At 38.7% G+C, this 22,299-nt stretch overlaps 1 protein-coding gene across 1 annotated transcript in view; it reads right to left on the reverse strand.

The window, feature by feature from the left end:
* HCFC2 (host cell factor C2) overlaps positions 1-22,299 on the reverse strand; it is an 886,151-nt gene that overhangs the window by 98,976 nt on the left and 764,876 nt on the right. Inside the window, exon 20 of the mRNA XM_044087200.1 lies at positions 538-596. Coding sequence (XP_043943135.1) covers positions 547-596 — 50 coding nt within the window. The 3' untranslated portion in view covers positions 538-546. The remainder of the gene's footprint in view (positions 1-537; positions 597-22,299) is intronic.

Below are 22,299 nucleotides of genomic sequence, written 5' to 3' on the forward strand. Positions count from 1 at the left end.
AGCAATGAGGGTCTGCCGCTTCTTCAGTTCATCCATCAGGTCCTGAGGGGTGGACAAAACGATACTCACTTCCCCCATGCTGGGACAAACAGTATATGAACATCATGAGGTTTGGCGTAAGGAAAGAAAACCACAGGGATATGCCTGACATGCTCTCATTGTCGAAGTGTTAGCAAAGCCAGAGTATACAGACTCTGCATCCCATTGTGAAAGTCGCAAAGTCTTAACCTCCTCCTTAATCCCAAATTCAGGGAGGGATGAAATTTCCCCAGTGCCAAAATTAAAAAGGCAGGTGAACACAGCACTGAGGTAACTGTACAGCACAAGCACTGCAGTCTAATTTATGAAAAATCACAACGTTTTCACCTTGTTGTGAGACAATGTAAAAATGATGGCAAGCATTCATTAGCTATGTACCTCATCTTTCAGTTAAGATATACACCTCATGAGAATAGCTGCTTATAGTTTGCCAGAGTATTACTAAACGTATCGCCAGAATATTACTAAAATTAGCTAAAGCACAACTTCAGAACTTACCGATTATCATTATGCCGGATTTTCTGCTTGTTTCATATCTTGCTTGTTTTTGCTGGAATCTGCAAACATAACATGTGTTTTGTTAAATTCTGAGAAACTAAAAACTAATTCAACTTTAACAGCTGCCAACCACACATTTTCAGAGTTGTGTCATATCGGTAGAGGAGACAGAGTGTAACACCCCTGTCTAGCAGGTGAAAATCTAGCCCCACTTTGCCAACTACTGAATCTGGTTAATTATTTTTGTTCACGTATTTTACTTTGTTAAATGAAATAATCAAACCAAGCAGTAAACTGGCACTGGAACATATTAAACTCAAATAATAAAATGAAATGACTTGGTGGCAGACTCCAATAAACTTTAATAAAATACGGTTTAAGCACTTTTGTCTAATTCACATATATAGACCTCATCAGAACCAAAAAAATGTGTTGAACTCACTATCCAGTTAAAAAACTTTTTCAATACCACACCCCACAACTGCAACCAATCAGTTTACAGTAATATAGAGGGGGAAAACATCCAGAAAAAAAATGCAGTATAACCTAACACCACCTTATTTACAGATATAGAAATCAACTTCAGCAACATATCTTTGGGATGTGGGAGGATCAATGCTACAGAACCTTAACCAAGACAGGGACAGAAAAACCCAATCAGAATAGATCCCAAGGCTAAAACTGAACCCTGTAGCACTGTGTCACCATACAATCCCAGAAGATTAAACTTTTAAATACACATTTTCTGTAAGGCTGAAAAGTGCATCTCAATCAGATATTCACTAACAGCAAAGTTCCAAAAATAAGTGTTACAGCAGTTAATACTAAGAAAACGTGCATTTTTCCTTCCTTGGCTCTAATATCAGTATAGAGGTTCATATTAGTAACTAGATAACTCATCAAACCTACATCAGCTATAGTATTCCATTTCTGATTCCATGCCAGCATTTTCAAAAATGATGTAGGTTAACCCTTCTTCAGTTCTTCTGGTAAGCAGCTTCATCTTTGTTTATAACCAGAACTGCATACTACTGAATTGTAAAAATGCACACACTCTTTAGCAAACAGACTGAATCCTGTGAAAAGTAACAAGGCCTCATATAAAACAATTTACAAATCATTCAGAATAAATAAATGAGGATGAGTTAATAAACTGGTGTAAAACTTTTCTACTTTTAAGCTGAATATCTCCATTTACCTCACACTGTAAAACATACGTACAAAATAGGCAGTGCATCTTGCAGTAACCTACAGCAACCTGGGTGATGAAGAATGTGAAAGCAGCCATTTCAGAACTCACCTTGCAAATTCTGTCCTTCCATGGGACTGGATCTGATATGTAATGTTTGAGAAATGCCAGAACACCTTGCCAGGCAAAAATCTTAGAAACATCTTTGGCACCCATATGTTTGAAGAAAGCGTAACTGGCTACTGCTGACCTAACGGAGTGTTACTTATTTTACAATTTCATCCAAAGGAAGGAGGATTAAGCACACTGTTACATCAACTCAAGTGGTCCCTGCTGATCTAAGAGTGTGTTCCTAATCATTCATTCTTTGGATGAGATGGTACAATCAGGTCTTGACTTACATTATTTACTTTTGTACATATTTACTAAGCTTTTGTTTTTGCATTTTCACAATTATTGTTCATCTTTCATAATACATATCTCTACCATCATACTATACATTACTTTTCTTTGAGTTCACCAATTCTTTCTGCCATACCCCAAATTTTCTTATTTTAGTGTCTTCTAGAATCCATTTCTTAAGCACTTCATTTGTTCCTGCATTTCAGATTTGCCAGAAAATCCGAATTTTTTTTACATTCAACATCTTTTTCACACTTATAACCATAACATCCATACAAGACTGCATCCATGAGAGTGTCTTCTCTCCTTATGTTTTCTTTACATGATATTCTCCACGCTTTAACTCTTTCATACAAGAAAAAACATTCTATAATATGATCCCAATTATTCTCAATAAGGGTAATATATAATTGACTACAGGACGGGCAAGGCCAGTCTCTAACCAAATAGAATAGATTAATTTAAGCACAAAAATGAATAGTGGCTAGGCTTAAAATGGCCTGCAAGATCAGCTAGCATAGTACTGGTCTATAAACCTACTGAAAGTACTGTTTTACCTTCAGTATTTTTCTCACAATCTCATCTGTAATATTTTCATAATATTACTCAGTGTAATCATTCTCCAATTTTTAACATAATTTTTACCCTTTTACATAGATATACTGAATTCATTCACATTTCTCCTCTTTAGAAAAACTCTCACTCAACCATTCAATACTAAATCACTTTATGCAAGACTTATAACTTCTTCCAGTGCAACCGTTATCAAAGACTGAATCTTCCTTCACACCTATAAGAATGCTTTTTGTTCCTAAAAATGTATTTTGTATTTTTTTCATTGCCTTCTGTGATCCCTTCAACATGTTGCAACTGTGTGCTCCATGATAGTCCTCATAATTTCAGCCAGTGTATACTTCAATCTTTTCTTTATCCTTCTCCCTCATTAAACTTGCATTATTTCTCACAATTTTGATAAATTAGGAGACACTTCCTTGCATTCCTCTTAAGTAGCACCTTTGTCTGAATAGCAGTTTTTCAGTTTTCCGTTTATTCCTCTCATCTTATTAAAATATTCCCCATTTCATTCCTAATTCTGCATAATTTCTTCCCATAACCTAGTGTTCCTGTTTTTCTTTACTCTTGTGCTGTAATTCCAACTGTAAATATACTTTCTTACATTTTTCCTTAAAAAAAAAAAAATCCACTTCTCTGTCCAGGATTTAAAAAAAAATGTCCATAGCCATATGATTTTTCCATAAATGATCCATTCCACAACACTTTTTGATCAGTATCTTTACGTAATCTTTTTACCCCTTCCCCTCCCTGATTAAATCCCATATTCTCATGGACTTCAATTGAAATTGCTGTATGACATGAAAAATGAAATTGATGTACGACTTGAAAAATGGTCATTAAATTGCCATCCGTTTTATATCTTCTGATACTGAGAAATAATCTGTTCTTTCCACAATTTCAAATTATCTCATTTTAAAATTTCCTTTATTTTTTTAATATCTTGCCTTATCTTTCTTTTTGTACACCTTAAATTAGAATCAACCATCACAAATGAATTTCTCTTCAAATTTGTATATCATTACTGCATATGCATATATCCCTATTAATCTAAATATTTCCTTACCCAGTTTAATATCAACAGCAGCTGCCCTGCCTGCACACATCTAGCACATTCACTTTCTCATTAAAGAGAAAAGCTATCTCTAAACACTTATCCTGCTTCAAATTCCATAAACCTTTTCCAACTCTTATTTGTACTATACTAGTTCCCATCCACCACATCAGAAAAAAGGGGTGGTAAAGGGACAGTTAGTACGGTTAAGCAGGATGACCTCTGAAGATGAGGTGTTTTTAAGTGAGGTAAGAACACTCAGAGAACTGTTTTTAAACCGAGGATATCCTGGGGAATTTTTTGATAACATTTCAGAAGTGTGTAAAAACAGAAATGATAGATTTGCCCCTATTTTAGGTAAAACTCAAATCTTGGATGGAACAAAAGAAGTAACCAAACCAAAAGAAGATTACACATCTAGTTTGATTACAACCTGCGACGGTAATTCTAGAGGCATCAAGAAAATATTTGACAAAGAATGGAACAACTTTTTGAAAATTTCAGACGAAGTATATTTTTGAAAAAGAACTGGTTTACATATACAGAAAAGGTAACACCATTAAAAATATATTAGAGAGGGGCAGGGGCTCAGATCAAGGTAATATATTGAGTGGTAAAAAAGAGAAGAAGGGTTTATATAAATGTGGGTGTTGCAATTATTGTACATTTTTATCAACAGGAAACTTTATTTATTTAAATTCTAAGAAAAAGAAATTAATGTTGAATACTTATGCTAACTGTAACACCAAAGGGATTGTTTACATAGCAACTTGCAAGGTATGTGAATCATTTTACATTGGGAAAAGTGAAAGGAAATTAAAATAGAGGATCTACGAGCATCTATATGAAATAAGAACAAAAAATGAGAAAAATGCACTATACAAGCACACCACCACTTGTAAAACATCTGGCTTTCAATTTTTTATTTTGGAAGTGGTTGAGATGAGTCCAAGGGGTGGTATGTGGGAAACACTTGTTGAGTATAGGGAGCTTTATTGGCAACTTGTGTTGCATTCTAGTAGACCTCCGGGTCTTAATGAAATGGTATCTCTTGCACCTGTACTTAAAGTTAGATCTGCCAAACTTTAACTTCTTTCACTGTTTCATTAATTTAATATATATAGGATGTAGTGAAAACATTCATTTAAAGTCAATTCAAAACAATCATTTAAACTCATTCTTACAAGCTTTTATACAGATTATGTACATACATTTTTTATTAATTTAAATGCCATATTTAGTTTCACCACTTGATGGAGACAAACTCCTTATATTACAAGTTAAAAGATTGTCTGAATCAAATGTTTTTATTCTTATTTTATTTTATTTTATTTATTAAAAGTTTTGGATGAATTCTAAAATTGGTGTGACTATTAGATGTGGTTTTAATTAAATTATTAAATGTACGAATTTTACTTTGTGAAAATGTTCATTTTAGAACAATTAACTAATTGATTAACTGTTTTAAGAATTGATTTATTGATTTAATTGATGTTAATAGGTTTGTGTATATATAGGGTTGTTCAGTGGTTGCTTTTCATTCACTGAGGAAGTTGATGACGAAAACGTGTTGGAACTGTACTAGCGTTTGTGGAATAAACTGTTTTTGGATCCTTTATTGGTTCGTGTTCATTCCTGGTTGGTGGTGCCTTCTTTCGTTTCTTGGTTGTTTTTGCACCATTGGTCCCTGCTTTTGGTTATTAATCTAAATATTTCCTTACCCAGTTCAATATCAACAGCAGCTGCCCTGCCTGCACACATCTAGCACATTCGCTTTCTCATTAAAGAGAAAAGCTATCTCTAAACACTTATCCTGCTTCAAATCCCATAAAATCGTATTTCCCTATAATTTCTTAGTCTGAAGAATATCAGACACTGCAATAAATCTTATACCCTGCAGACTAACTACACCTGCATCCAAACTACTGAACGTTTGTAAAATACTCTTCTAACTCTGTTAAAAATACTCACCTTCAACTAAATTATCCTTTGATTATTCTTTTCTTCTTAGCCCAGGGAGAAATATTTTTAAATCTCCCCTTTCTACCCTTAATCCTTTCTCCTACTGAATTTTTCTTCACATTACCCCTACTTATCTTCTTCTTTCCCTAGATCAGACTGTTCATTTCCCAGTAACTCGTATTTCCTGACTCTACCTCCAGTTATGCTCCCATGTATGTGTATGTTCCTTGTCTTTAAATATAAATTATTAGCTCACTGCTCTCTTCTTTAATTCATCCTCCTTAATCACTTTCTTCAACTTCAATTTTTTCTCTGCTGTTGCATTTTTGTATTCTCCATCCCAATACAATCAAATAAGTAGTCCTTTTTAACACATATTGTACACCCTGCTTTACACTTGCTAAGTATGCTCTCTTTCTCATCACTGACTACATTTAACTTTATCACATTCACTTTTTAAACTGGAGATACTCCAACAGAAGTAACAAGTTTTGGATTGTCCTATGTATCAAAGTTCCCTGAATCCTACCACAAATAATACACTGAGAAATGTATTACAGAGTTTTCTTTGTTTTTTTGGGAATTTTTCTATACAAGAACAAATTAACATAAAACAAGTAACTATTTATAAAAGTAACTACATCGATTCATAGTTTGATATATTTAGTGAGATACAATCTGGAGAGGGTGTTTTACTCAATAATTGGTCTGATCAATGGCTTACTGACAGAAAGTAGCAGACTCCAAATCCAGCTCCAGACAGGTGACAAGCAGAGTACCTCAAGGTTCAGTCCTGGGACCGCTCTTGTTTGGCATCTACTTCTCTGAAGTACAGGCCAACACTAAGGGACTCTGGCTAACACATTTCGCAGATGACTGCAAACTGGGAGCCATTATTGAATCCTCAAATGTTGTGGATATTCTACAAAAGGGCCTTACAGAAACAGATGCTTGGTGCCAGAGCCATGCGCTCAAGCTTAATGCCAAGAAATGTATAGTTATCCCCTTTGGAAAAAAACATGTACCCATGAATTATCACATAGGTGGCAGTACACTAAACACCTAAAGTGTGATGAGAGACTTAGGGACACAGATGGACAGTGGTCTCACCTTCGATAACCAAAACAGTCAGGAAATCCTTCTATGTGGCACACCTCATCACTAAGGGCTTTTCATCCAGAAAAAAGGAGGTCATTGTCCAACTGTACTCATCCCTCTTTAGACCCATTATAGAGTACAATGGTCTGTTTGGTATGTACCTCACAGGACATCTGCAACCGCTGGAAAGGCTGCAGAAATACCTCACTAAAAGAATCACAGGCCTAAAGCAGATGCCCTATGTTGACCGTCTAAAAAGTCTCCAGCTATACTCTGTGGCATATTGTCTACTCAGAGGTGATCTCTGCTTCACATACAAGGCCATGTCAAACCCTGAGCTGTTGGACATGCTCCACTTAAAGAAATTCCAATCCCTCAGAGCCACATGCTCCAGGGACCTAAACTTTGTCATCACAATGAAAACATGCTGGCGGGATAGGTTCCTGACCCAGAGACTCCTCATAATCTGCAAAAAGACTGCCCATACATGTCAAGCAGAGCGCCTTCTTGGCCCTCTTCAAAAGGAACCTTGATGATTGGATGGGAGATAGGAAATTCACCCTGGGAATCATGTCAGTCATCCTGCTAGACAGGGGTCCAGGGAAGTAAATATTGTGGGAAGAAATATCCAGGGAATTGTTATGGCTAGACTTGTATATGCCCCTAGGGCCGACAGCCTAGTACCAACCTATGATAATTTTATGGCAGCGATTACCCACTCCCCTTCAAACCATTATTAAAATTCATTAAACAGCCAAAAACAGATCCAAGGACATAGATTAACATTTCCCTATCAAGTTCAATTTTATCCAGTAATTATATTATGTGGTTATTTTGTTTGTTTTCATCTTAAAAGTGGACATTTATTTGACAAAAAACAGTGACACTATTTATGAATTCTGTAACTGAAGGCATTATTTCATTTTCCTGACTATTGTCAATAAGTTCTAAAGAAGTGGAAAATGAAACTTGGTGTTTAATGCTCCATTTCCTGGATGTACACCCAACAGTTTTGTTAATATGAATTTATCAGACCACAATGCTTGCAGGGAACACTGACTCTTCCCCACAAAGGTATTAGAGCTCTGCAATCATAAACCATAGGCTAACAATCTGCTTTGATTAAAGATTCATACCCCCACTCTTCATTTTTGTATACAACTTCAATTCTATGTGGAGTGATGATAATCTGAAGAGGGTGTTTTACTTAATAACTGGCCTGATCAACACCCCCAGACCATTACTAAAATTCATTATACACACAAGCAGATCCCTTTTATTATGATCTTAAAAACATTTTTGTGTACTGTAGTTAAAGACAAGCCACCCATTTGGACAGCATAATCTCAATAACTATCTTTATTGTTTTTAAACAAGAAATATCTTTACTGAACTATCATCTATAACATGGGCAATCATACATTTATACAAGTGAAAAACTATATTGGCATATATATTCTTCTATACAGTCACTGACTAACATTATATAGCTCGTTAAATTCCTGCTTTCCCTTAAACCTCATTCCTCTTCCAAAACATTATTTTGCATGTATTGTTCGCACAACTCCCATTTTTTTCTACATACTTTGCTCCTATCCTTTTCAAAGGATATCACTTCCAGTTCTTTTATCTGTTACTATATTCATTACTTTAAGTATAGCTGGTTTAGATTTTGATTTCCCTTTGCTAATAATTGCTGGTTTGGCAGCCACCAGAATTAAAGTTAAAGCCTTATTATGTCCAAGTAATTCAGAGTCTGTATCCCAGCTCAAAACATCACTTCCTTAGGTACAATCATTTGCCCGACTAGTATTTCTGTCAGAGTACTCTGTAGGGAATTTTTTAAGTGTGACAACTAATTATACTCCCAAAACATATGTTCCCAGTTACTGCCTTGTTCCACATCACACCTCCATTTGCCATCTACCTGAGAAAAAATTCTTTGTAGTCTGCTTGGAGTATAAATGTATCTATGTAAACACTTCCAGGTAAAAATCCTAAATACTGTCAACTATGTTGTACATTTGGGAGCCATACATATGCCCTCCCATTGTTTCCATGAAAAATGGATATCTAATCTCTTCCCATTCGTTTCTGCTCTGTTCTGATTGATTCCTATAGTTATCATGCAATACTGTATATGTCCTACAAATTATCCCTTTTTTTAACAGCAGCTTCTTTTCTAGATTCAATTAAAAACTCGACCAGTGCAAGTTTTTCATTTAAGATTCCCCTATTCCCTCTCTTTGTCTATTTTCTGATATCATTCCCTGATAGGAAGGCAATTAACAGCTTGCAATTCAAATGTCTTCTTGGCCTCTTCCCATTCTACTACCTTCCCCCCTCTGATTATTTATTCCAATATCTTGGTTCCTTTGCCAACTTCCTCCAGTAAATTTGAGCCCCCTCCTGCCTAATCTCTGCACCCCTAATTGCAGTCATCCCTATCAGCAGAATCTCCTTTCTCCATCCCTGTTTTGGCTTAGTTCTTAGTATACTTTGTTATTTATGAATATAATATATTTTTTTAATTTCTCCAAGTCTTTTGGGTTTCTAATACCATGACAGGAATGGACCCCATTCCTAAGTCAAAGTGCGATTAAAGTTCATGAAATTATTATTGTTTCAGTCTTTGATGTTAGCCAAAAGTGCTCTTTTGTAGCACCCGCAATGTGCCCAGTAATGACTCCTCCTGCAATTCGTATGGAGTTACGTGTATTGGTAACATATCCAAGTATGATTGTAAACTCTCTTTTATAACATCTGTTGCCCCTACTACTACTGGAACTGTCTGGGTATCCTCCTTCCACTTTGCCCTCATTTCCGCCTGCAAATCCTGGTATTTTATGACTTTGTCTCTTTCTGTACGCAAGACATTATTAGTCGCTGGGTGTAGCAATTTCAATAATCAATGGTACTTTTGTCTTCTTTTCATGGACTACTACATCTGGTTTTCTCGCATCTATAGTTTTGAACTGTTGGTAGTGGGTGATCCCATGTGATATAAACAATCATTTTCTCTGGTGCTTTGTGGATCATGTTTCCAATGTTTTTCAGACACTTCAAAACCATAATGTTTGCCCAATCCCCAATGCAACAATCTTGCTACATTACTATGCCTTTCAGTATACAATCCTTCTGCCATTAGTGTATCACAGCCAGCTACAAGATGTGTGACTGTTTCTAGTTCTGTTTTACAAAACCTACATTTGTCCATTCTCCCACATTTACAATGAACTTTGTAAACCAATGTGTCCACTGTCTTGGGCCACCAATATTAGCCTTTCATCTTTTGTTTTAAAATCATTTCTCCTTAACCATTCCTGCGTTCCATCCTGATCAAATAAGGTTGTTCCAAGAGTTTCTTATACTTTCAGCTATATTTATGCATTTTCCACATTTCTTGCCTTCTCATCTGATCCTTCACTTTATATTCTTTCTTTTGTTTTGTTTTTTTTTGGCACATTCAGTTGCTGCTTGATTTTTATTTACTTCTGGTTTGATTTCCATTCCTGCTTGACACCAATATTCTTCTGCTAAACTAATCAGGAAGTCATCTTAGACTTTTTCTCCTCATGTTTAAGAACTTTCACTGCATTCGGGTCTGGTGAAGTCAACAGATGTATGTGCATTTTCATGATTACAGATCTATAGATGTAATCAATTTCGAGGAGGCCCATACCTACTTCAGAATGTGGGACATATAATCTTGGTATGCACTGATTTTCATAAATTGTTTGATGAGCATGAAACATCCTTCTTGTTTTTCTGTCTAACCTGTCCAACATCTTTTGGGGCCAATCACTCCAAAGCTGCAAGTTGAGACAGGAAGAGCAAACTGGTTTACAGCTTGGACTTTATTCCTAGATGTCAATGCTGTTTTTAGTATTAATTTAAGCCTTCTAAAATATTCCTGAGTTTTATTTGCATTTGTTCATGTTTTATTGTTGATCGTTTCATCAGTTCCCAAATACTTATACACTCCCTCTTGATCAAATTATTTTATATCACATTCCTGTCCCAAACTGATGTTTCCTTGGTGGTGCAGCTTTCCTGCTTTAAAGGCTGTTTCTACACATTTATTAAAACCAAATGACATTCTTATATCATCTGAAAAAGTTTTAACCACTTGCAGTTGTGCTTTCTGTGTGCTTTCCTCATATGATGAACTATACAGTTTTAAATCATCCACAAAAAGACAATGAGAGGCCTTTACACATTGTTGTTTTCTAGCAGCCAAATTACAACCATGGCCTGTGTTAAGTAGACAGCTTAAGGGGTTAAGGACAAGACAGAATAGCAGCTGTCACAAGGAGACACCCTGAAATATTCCCCTTTGAATTTTTATCCTTGGAACAATAATTTGTCCTTTATCATGGCTTAATTGCAAAGTGGTCTGCTATTGTTTCATAGTCGCTGTAATGTAATCAGTCAGTGTAGGAAGTATCTTGCACATTTTTAAGCACTCATCAATGAATGTGGGATACTGTCAAATGCTTTTTTGTAGTCGATCCATGCCATACTTAGATTCTTCCCCTTTTTACAGTTCTCCGTTATGACTTTAACAATGATCTTTTGCTCCGTATGACTTTCTTTTATTATTTTGTTTTATTGTCATGAGTGACTTTTCTTCTAAACAACTATAAACTCTGTTGGCATCAATTCCAGAGTACAGTTTATATGTTTTTGGAAGGCAAGTTACTGGTCTACAATTTTTAGGATAACTTGCAGATTCACTCAAGTAGGAGCACTGTTTTTCCTGTTAACCATGCTGGTGTTTATTCGGGGTGTGCATACAAAAAATTTTTTCTCGTGGCTAAATCTTCATACAAAGATGTTAATACTTTTAGCCAGAAGTTAGGTACTGCACCAGGGCCTGGGGTTTTCCAATTGGAGGCTTTTCTTAACTTTATTTCAATCTCTCTGGCCATTACTTCATCCCATTTCATATCCTGTACATATGAACTTCTTATTCTCTTTTTTACTTCTTCTATCCATTTAGCAGCTTTGTTATGTTCCACAAGATCTTCATAGATATTTCTCAAAAATGTATCTATTTCTTCTTTTGTGGGTGGTCTTTCACTTGTTTATTTTGCCTTTCCTTTATATTTATCTGCACATCTAAGTTTTTCTGGCTGTGCTAAGATTTTTAGCTTATCTGCAATAGTGCATAATAGATCCTGATCTGTTCTGATACTTACTTTTATCACATCTATCTTTGAGTATTTTTGTTGATCTGTTCCCTCTTCTATACTCTAACAGTGACACTTCTTGTCTTAATTGCTTTATAGGTTTCTCTATTCAATACTTCTGTGAAGCCCAGTCAATATCCCACTGGACTGCCACCAATAATGTGACATCCCCCACTTAAAACCAGGTTAGTAATTAAGAAGCCTCAATCCTGGGAGAGTCATGGAAAACATCAGAGCACACAAGAGTAAAATTCCACAATTTCCCACATTTTCCCATAACTGCACAACAGGAACATGCTCTATTTCCTGGGATTGGACTACATACCTCTGTCCATCCCAAATGTAATCCCTTATTATACACTTCACAGCAATGTGTTCCAGTTTAAGACCTTTGACTCACTCACACTCGAAATAAATTTAAATCTCACGCAAACACTTATGGGAAGCCTGACAGATTTCTAGCTGTGTCCCCTCCTCAATACAAATGGCCACCAGCGTCAGATAGGTCTACACTCTCTTCACAGGCTTATAAGTTTTGGTGAGTCCTTTTTCTTGGGTATACACTGCACAGCACTGTAACTGATTACTGCTCTTAACTGCCCTTCAACTGACTTCAGCAGTCTCTTACAGTTCAGGTTAACAGTTTCAACTGTCTTATTTTAAAAATAACAATCAGCTGTTTGAAAACGTTTTTTTTCCCTGTCAGTCATCTGTTCAAATAATCACCTAGTGACTAGGAACATTCTAATGACATCACATACTGATCAGCTGATTCTTCACAGACAGTTTGTACTTTAGAAGCTCCCTCACAAACATGTGCAATTAGAAATGTATCAAAACACTGACAGATTATTTAAACATTTTGTATAAGCAGGGAAATACCTAACATTTTAAAAACTTATTTACATTTACACACTGGCATACAACTTAATTTAAGAATATACACAAATCTTCAGTCAGACATGCTAACATAGATGACAGTTTTTCATTTTCTTCACAACTTCCATGATGGTATTTAATTTCTAGGTTCATAGATAGGTACTAGGCTATCTGTCCGAGGGCATTTATAAGCCTAGCCAGAGTGTGTCGGCTTTCGCTGCCCCATTGATTAACTAACTGAGCCTCTGTCAAGCAGAGCCAATGAAGTGATCCCAGGGGGTGTATTTTCTGTTACCCATCCACTCGTCAAGGCTTCTCTTGAAGAGTGTTAGTGAGGGGCTCTGCCTAATGTAGTTAGGAATTTTGTTTCAAAGCATGGGGAGTCTCTGTGACAGGAAATCTATCCCTACAGCATGTTCTATTTATTGTTGTGGTGAGGTTTAGCTCACTAGAGCGCGTGGCTCGCAGTGACTTGGATTTCTTTAGGTGGAGCAGGTCCATCAATTCTGCGTTGGACATGGCTTTGCAAGTCAGGCAGAGATCACCTCTGAGTAAGCAATATGCCACGGAGTACAGCCGGAGGTTTTTCAGTCGGGCTGCAAAGGACATATGTTTGAGGCCAGTAATCCTCTTGGTGAGGTGCTTTTGTGGTCTTTCCAGCTGTTGGAAGTGTCGTGTGAGGTACATCCCAAATGGGGCATTGTACTCTACGATGGGTCTGATGAGTGAGGAGTAGAGGGGCACTATAACCTCTATTTCTAGATGTGAACCCCTTAGTAATTAGATGGGCCACATAGAAGGATTTCCTAACTACTTTGGCAATATGACCGTCAAAGGAGAGATTACTATCTACCTAGGTCCCCAGATCTCTTATTACCTCTTCTGTATTAAGGGGGTTGCCGCCTATGTGGCAATTCGTGGGTGTTTTGTTTTTCCCAAACGGGATGACTATGCATTTTTTGGCATTTAGCTTGAGGCCATGACTTTGACACCAGGTGTCTGTCTCAGTAAGGCCTTTTTGAAGGATGTCCGTGTCAGCTGGAGAGTCTATTATGGCTCCCAGTTTGTAGTCATTGGCGAACTTGGTTAGCCATAGTCCTCCTGCGTTTGCCTGTATTTCTGAGAAATATATGCTGAACAGTAGGGGTCCCAGAACAGAGCCTTGCAGGACACCACTTGTGACTGGTTTAGAGTCGGACCTGGAGCCCGCTATTCTTACTGTGTGAGTTCTGTCTGTAAGCCAGTTGGCAACCCATCTTGTGACATAGGGTTTTATGTTCAGGCTGGTGGGTTTTTCTATAATACCAGAGTGAGGAATGGTGTCGAACGCCTTGGCAAGATCAAGGTAGGCTGTGTGAACCACTTTTCTCTCGTCTATGGCCTTGGTGACTGTCTCGAATAAGTCAACCAGGTTTAGTAGGCATGATCTGCCCTTAACATAGCCGAACTGGGTTGAGTCAAGTGTTTGGAGGTTCCCAATGCCTTTGTTAATGAGTTCCATGATGATGCGCTCTATAGCCTTGCAGACCAGGCTAGTCAGGCTTATGGGGCGATAGTTACCAGGGTCAGTTGTGGCCCCCTCCTTTGTGGATCGGAATAACCGTTGCTGTGCGCCACTCTATGGGCACGTAGCCTGTGGAGAGGCTGAGGTTGAACAGCGTGTTTAGGTGGGGGGTTAGTTTGTTCTGTAGTTCGTGCAAGAGACGGCCTGGGACACCATCTGGCCCCACTGATGCTGTGTTTTTTGCTTTTGAAAGGGCTGTTTTCACCTGTGCTTCTGTGATTTCTGGGACACTACACTTTTCCGGTATTGTTGCGGGCCCTTTTGAAGATGAGAGGGAGGTGAAGTTTGCACTGAATGTATCTGCTAGGATGTTGGCAATATCAGTAGGTTCAGTATATTTTGTGCTATTTTGCACTAGCTCAGAGCATATCTGCGAGTTGCCACTTAGATTCTTGACATAGCTAAAGATGACTTTGTGGTTATCTTTCGAATCCTTGGCTATTTTTCTTTCAAAGTTAGCCTTGGTTGATTTTATGAGGGACCTTAGTTTCTTACTGATACTGATCAGGGATGTCTTCCCTTCGTGGGATTTGCTTTTTTTCTGAACTAGTTTCCTCCTCCTGTTGTATAACCTGTTTATGGCAGGGGTACACCAGACTGGTTTCCTTCTCTTAGGGGAGTGAGCCTTGGTTTTGCTAGGGATGGCATGATCCATGCATCCTTGTAGGTGCTCATAGAGTGCAATTGTAAAGGATTCTGCATCTTGGGCAGTGTTATCCTTTACCGTGGGGGCTGTGAAACTTACCACCTCTGCCTTAAGTAAGGTGAAATCTGCTTTAGAAAAGTTTTTCACTGTGGTTTCCTTGGTTGGGGGTGGTGGTGGGGTGTGGACATCCAGGGTGATTAGTTTATGGTCTGATCTAACCAGTGACGGGTTGACCTATGGTTCGGAACACCTGTCGCCCATGTTGGTGATGATCAGGTCCAATATGTTGTGGCCTCTGGTAGGGGAGTTTACAAGCTGATCCAGGGCATTTGAGATGATAAATTCCAGGAAGCGCTGAGCCTGGGAGTTTGTACTCAAGTAGTTTTCCCAGTTAATGGTAGGGTAATTGAAATCGCCCAATATCAGGGTGTTCGGTAGGACCTTCATGTTTTCCAGCGTCTCCAGAAAGGTGGAGTGGTGGTCCTGGGTCATGGAGGGTGATCTGTAGCAGGCCACAATTTGCACTGCAGATTTGCCCGGTTAGTTGCACATGGATGATCTCAGAGGTATCATTCTGCGCCACTAACCTGGAGGTGTGGGTATCCTTGATGGATATGGATACACCCCCCTCCTTTTGTGTTTCGGTCCGTGTTCTGTGGCCGAAATGTGTGGTATGAGTTGTAGCCCAGTAGTGCTGGAGTGCTCTCTGGAGCCTTGAACCAGGTTTCAGTTACTGCACAGATGTCGATGTTCTCCATACGTAGGAGTGCTTCGAGCGCATGCATTTTGAGATTTAAACTCCTGGCGTTGAGTAGCATGACCCTCATTTTTTTACTTGTGCTGTTTACGGTGGTGGGTTTGAATTTTGAGCCTTGCCTAAAATAAGGCACTATGGGGGCAGTAAGAGCCTTGGCCAGTATTCGAAAGCCAAGGGGCGACAGGTGCAAGCAGTCTCTTGCGAAGCAAAGCGGCTTGTCAAGCATGTCATCCCAGGCTGACAGACACTGGATCCCCTTTGAATGACACCAGAAGCTTAGCCAGTTGTTGGAATTGATCATTTTTTCTTTATACTGAGGTATCATTCTTGGTGAGGGCAGGATGCTACTCAGGGTCAGGGTCATACCCGCCTGGGCTACATGATCAGAGAGCTCTTCCATGTCTCTTTTCATGTAGTCCAGGGAGGTACATCTCAAGTCATTCACACCAACATGAACAATGAGTGTCATATTTGTACTTGTTCTGGAGTGACCTGAGTGCTTGTGTTATGTGGCGGATTCTGGCTCCCGATAAGCAGCTAACAGTAACCTTCTCCTTGTCCAGCCTAGTGAGTGGGGCATCAGTGTGCCTGACTATTGAGTCACCTATTACTAGTGTGTTAGGTATGTTATTTCGCCTTAAGGGCTGTGATTGAGCGGCACATTGATTTTGTGTTTTATGTGTTGTCTGGTTTGTGACGGGAGGTGCAGGTTTTGTGGGTGTCTGCTTTGGAGCTTTCTGATGCTTTTGCAGGTTTTTATTTAGAGCCTCTGAGTATGATTTCATATATTTATGTATATTTTTTGCCAGTGCTGATTTAGTAGGTCTACGTGAGGCTGGAGGTGTGGTGCAAGTGTTAACCTTCTCCTCATGACTGTCTGTTCCAGTCTTGGGTGGAGAGACCTTAGCCTCCAGTTTGGCTGTATAATTGCATCTCTTGCATATGTTAGTGTTTTGTGGTAGGAGGAGAGGGCTGTGTGTACATGAGGCAGTTGTAACATTGCCTCAGGATACTCAGATTCACCAGCTGGACTGGAGAGTACACCTAAAGTTGCCCTTTGGTCATGCCTGAATAGTAGGGTGAGCTGCTTAGTCGCTTGGTTGGTGAGGGGTGGATAGACAGCCTTGCCCTGCTGGGCAGTCAAGTGTCTGGGTATATTAGTGCTTGCTATTAGGTCTGAGCAAGTGCTGGACTGTAGGATGCCTTTTGAGTGCTTAGGTTGAGAGTTAGACTAGTTTCAAGTGAAAAACTGAAGAGGAGACTTAGTGGAGCCGGGGATAATTTAACCCTAGCTAACCGGTGCTGCCCGGCGCACAAAACCGTGCCAACGCAGTTTTTAAACTACTAACTTCTGGGCTGGAACCACTCCTCTAGGGACAGATGGCTGCTCAAAGATCCCTTCTCTCACAGGTGAACAGAGAAACTTCCCTCTATCCAAGTAAGGTATGGGCAACTCAGAAACTTGTAACACAGCCCTGAATTCAGCACTAGCCTGAAAACTGGACTATACTAGCTTAGAAAGGCAGGAAACGAGATTTTTTTTTTTTTTTAAAAGATAAGGCAAAAACAGTAAAAAGTACACTTAAAACAACTTTAAACGACTACAAGCCATCAGAAAAGGCTATCACACTTTAGTGTGTAGCCTACAACAGTTGAACAATTTATTTAAACAAAAAACTACTTTTTAAAAGTGCAGGCAGTCAAATAAGTACAATATGTGAAAAAAACAAGCTTTTAAATCACAATAAGTGCTGGAAAATCAGCGTTTAGGCGGAAAACAGTTAAGTACAGCAAGAAAATACAGAAAACTGATACTCAATCACTCCAAAGTCTCTCTTTTAAGCTAGAAGGTTTGTATCAGTTTAAGGCTTTCTGGTGCTTTCCAGTAGGTTAGTGACAGGAAAGATGGGAAACAAGTACAGATGTGGTCTTTTAAACCAGAAAGTTGAAAGAGATGGACAACTTCCCGAATGATCAATAAACTATAATTCCTGGGCCAATCCTATCATTACCAACATGAGTGACCGGTGTTCCACACCTGAAGTCAACTCTTTGTTGGTCCGATCCGACCATAAGCTAATCACCCTTGATATCCACATCCCACCCCCATTAAGGAAACCACGGTAAAAAAGTTCTCCAAAGCCAACTTCATGCTTCTTAAGACAGAAGTGGTGAACTTCATGACACCCATGCAGATGGACAATACAGTTACAACTGCTGAATCCTACACAAATGCACTCTATAAGCACTTACACAAGTGCATGGATCATGCTATCCCAAACAGAACCAAGACACTATCCTCCAAAAAAAGGAAGCCACTTTGGTGGTCCCCTGCCATAAACAAACTGTACAACAGAAGGAAGAAACTGTTGCAAAAAGAGAGTAAAATCCCATGAGTGTAGGAGCTCCCTGGTCAGCCTCAGTAAGAAGCTGAGATCTCTTATAAGATCCTCCAAAGCTAGCTGCAAAAACAAAATTGCCACTAATTCTAAGGACAACCATAAAGCATTCTATAGCTATGGCAACACCCAGATCTGCTCTGAGTTACAGCACAAAGTCACGAAAATTACAGAACCAACTGATATTGCCAACATCCTGGCAGATAGGTTCAGTGCTAACTTTACCCCCACCCCCTAAAGGGCCCATATCTATACAGGAAGAATGCAGAGTCCCTGTAATCACAACTACGCAGGTAAAAGCTGCACTATCTAAAGCCAAAAACCCAGCATCCATGGGACCGGACAACATCCCAGGCTGCGTTTTACACGAACTTCAGAACTGGCTCCCCACTTAAGCACCATGTTCAATAATAGCCTCGCATCAGGCTTTGTGCCCACCAAACGGCGCAGAGCAAGTTATCCCACCCCACAAAGGGGAGCCACCACTGATCCCGGGAACTACCGCCCTATTAGCCTGACGAGCCTAGTCTGCAAGTCCATGGAATGTATCATCATTGAACTCAAACAAAGACATTGGTAACCTCCAAACTCTGGATCCCACCCAGTTCGTGTTTGTGAAAGGGAGATCATGCCTCCTGAACCTGATCGACTTCTTTGAGGCAGTCACCAAAGCCGTAGATGAGGGTAAGGTGGTTCACACAGCCTATCTTGACCTCGCCAAGGCTTTCAACACCATCCCCCATTCTGGAATTATAGCTAAACTCACTAAACTAGGTATAAATCCCTAAGTCACAAGATGGGTTGCCAACTGGCACACTGACAGAACCCACACTGTAAAAGTTGCAGACTCCAAATCTGACCTCAAAACAGTGACAAGTGGAGTACCACAGGATTCTGTCCTGGGACCTCTCCTGTTTGGTATCTACTTCTCTGAAGGACAGGTTAACATAGAAGGCCTCTGGCTAACGAAGTTTGCTGATGACTGCAAACTAGGAGCCATAGTCAAGTCCCCAAATGATGTGGACATCCTACAGAAGGGCCTCACTGAGACAGATGCCTGATGTCAGAGCCATGGCCTCAAGCTCAATGCCAAAAGTGCAGTGTCATCCCCTTAGGTAAAAACTCTTTACCCATGAACTACCACATAGGCAGCAGTCTACTTAACACCAAATGTGTGATAAGAGACCTTGGGACCCAGGTGGACAGTAGTCTCTCCTTTGATAGTCACATTGCCACAGTAGTCAGGAAGTCCTTCTACGAAGAACATCTCATCATAAAAGGGTTCTCATCCAGGAAAAAAAGAGGTCATTGTTCTCCTCTACTCGACACTCATTAGACCCATTATAGAGTACAATGCCCCTTTTGGAATGTACCTCACAAGACATCTGCAGCAGATGGAAAGGCCACAAAAGTACCTCACAAAGAGGATTACTGGCCTCAAACAAATGCCCTACAATGACCGCCTCAAAAAACTCCAGCTTTACTCCGTAGCATTACTCTGTAGCATATCACCTACTCTGAGGTGATCTCTGCCTAACATATAAAGCTATGTCAAACCCAGAGCTGTTGGACATGCTACACCTAAAGAAATCCCAATCCCTCCGAGCTACACGCTCTAGGGACCTAAACCTGGTCACCACAATAAACAGGACATGCTGGAGGGAAAGATTCTTGTCCCAGAGACTTCCCATACTCTGGAACAGGCTACCCATCTATGTCAAGCAAAGTTCCTCATTAACACTCTTCAAGAAAAATCTTGATGAGTGGATGGGAAATAGGAAATACACCCCGGGGATCACTTCTGTGGCACTGCTCGACAGTGCACAGGAAAATAACTTTCATGGGTGGTGTAAGCCAGGGAACCTTGTTGGCTAGGCTTACGTAGGCCCTTGGGCCAATAGCCTAGTACCTACCTATGAACCTATGTCTAGTATGGATGGTCTAGACTGATTTCCATTTTCTTGCAATTACTTTTTTGTCCACCACCACAATTAAACTCAGCAAGGCCTTGCTATGTGTAGGCAATTCCAATTCTGCATCACAGCTCAAAAAATAATCTCCTCTGTTATACCAATTTCCTCAAACAGTATTTCTGACAGAGCAGTCTGCAGAGAATTTTTTAAATCTGACAACTCAAACTCCCATAAAATATGTTCCCAATTACCTTTCTTCCCCATCACACCTCTAACATTTGCAATCTACCTGGGAAAATATTCTGGAGTCTGCTTGCAGTATAAAAATACCTATGCAAACATTTCCACACAAAAATCCTAAGTCTTCTAAACGTTTTTGCATATTTGGGAGCATATCCTCTCATTGTTTCTTTGTGAAACTGCTTATCTAATCTCTCCTCCCAATCCTTTAATACCTCTTTTGATCGATTCCTATAGTTACCATGCAATATTTTGTATGCCTCACTAATTATCCTTTAACAGCAGCTTCTGTTCTAGATCCTGCTAAAAACTCTACCAGTGCTGGTCTTTTACTTAGGATCCTCCTATTGCTTTTTCTTTGCCTATACTGTGATATTAATCCTTATTAGAGAAGGCAATCTCTAGCCTGCAATCCAAATGTATTCTTTGCCTCATCCCATTCTATTACCATTCCCTTTAATTTTTTGCTCCCAATACCATGGTTCCTTTGCTGGTTTTCTCAAATAAATGCCAGCCCCATCTTGCTTATTGTCTGTACCCCTAACTGAAATCATTCTCATCACCAGAATCTCTTTTCTCTATCCAGTGCTGGCTTATTTCTTAGAATACTTTCTGCTACTTTATAAATATAATACTCTGTATGATTATTGTTATTCTAAAGGATCTGCATCCAAAATCCCAGTCTCTCCTTATTTCTTGAGCTTCCCTCCTGTTTCTTTGTCATCCCTTCCTATTCTGAATTACAGCTTTCCACTTGTGCCATCTATAGGAGCCTTAACTATGCAGGTCTGAAATATCCATTCAAATCAGATAATTCCAAACCAACCTTTTCTATTGGAAGGATCAACTTTGATGCAAAATTGATAGTTAATTATTTTATATATTTTGGATTAAATATAGTCTCCCTGTTTCACCATTTGTTTCAAGACTGTTTAGGAAATAAAGAATAGAGCAATATTCTTTTTTTAGTTATTGATGACGTTAAGTCATCTTTATGTATCAAGAACTGTTTACTAAGTAGTACTATAAACCAGTTTTCCATATCAAAATCATATGCGCTCATTAAACACTCAGTGGTAAGCACTTCAGTCTCAACACTGGATTCCAAAAAAATTCAAATCCCTTCTTTTTAAGCTTAGCAATTTCTGAAAGTTCAGTCTATATATTCTGGTTCAAAAGCTACAGGGAAAAATGTGAAACCCATTATTTCTGACAGAGCAGTCTGCAGAGATTTTATTACTTTATTTTTGAGTACTTAGAAATAAAAAATCTAAATGTTTTAATATGCTGTTTATGTATTTAGAATCTATTCTATTACATATTCAATATTAATATACGCTTCATACTGATATTTCTACTTAGCCAAATTATGTCATGCTTTTTTCTCTTTATATCATTCAAGATTTATTATATATATATATATGGTTTCATGTATTTTTTTTCCAAATGGCAGTAAACTCAATTTAGCAATAGACATTATTTTAGTAACTGTTGCTATAACATAAGTGTCTAGGTCACAACATCCTACTTCAGCATTTTCCACTTCTCTCACACGATGTTCCAAATCTATTCTGTTTGTTAGGGTACCATAAAAACTTAATACAAACGTTGTTTAATGTGTTCTTTAGAAGGCACTAAAGAAGATTTCTGTATAATGTACAGTATTCTGGGTAAAAACATCATTTTAATTAAAACAAACCTATCTTCCATAAGATTTTTTTTTTTTAAGAAATGCCATGTTCATCCACTAACAGAAAACACAGATGTGATGCAATATCTTTTATTGGACCAACATAGGTTTCTCAATTACTCAAGCTTTTGAGCTGGCATAAACCCTTTGTCAGGAGTTAAGTTACTGATGTTAGATACAGTGCTTTAATACCCACTTGTGCCT

Source organism: Protopterus annectens, chromosome 11.part0 (genome assembly GCF_019279795.1).
Source record: "Protopterus annectens isolate FY-2018-M chromosome 11.part0, PAN1.0, whole genome shotgun sequence".
In the NCBI taxonomy this organism is placed as follows: domain Eukaryota; kingdom Metazoa; phylum Chordata; order Ceratodontiformes; family Protopteridae; genus Protopterus; species Protopterus annectens.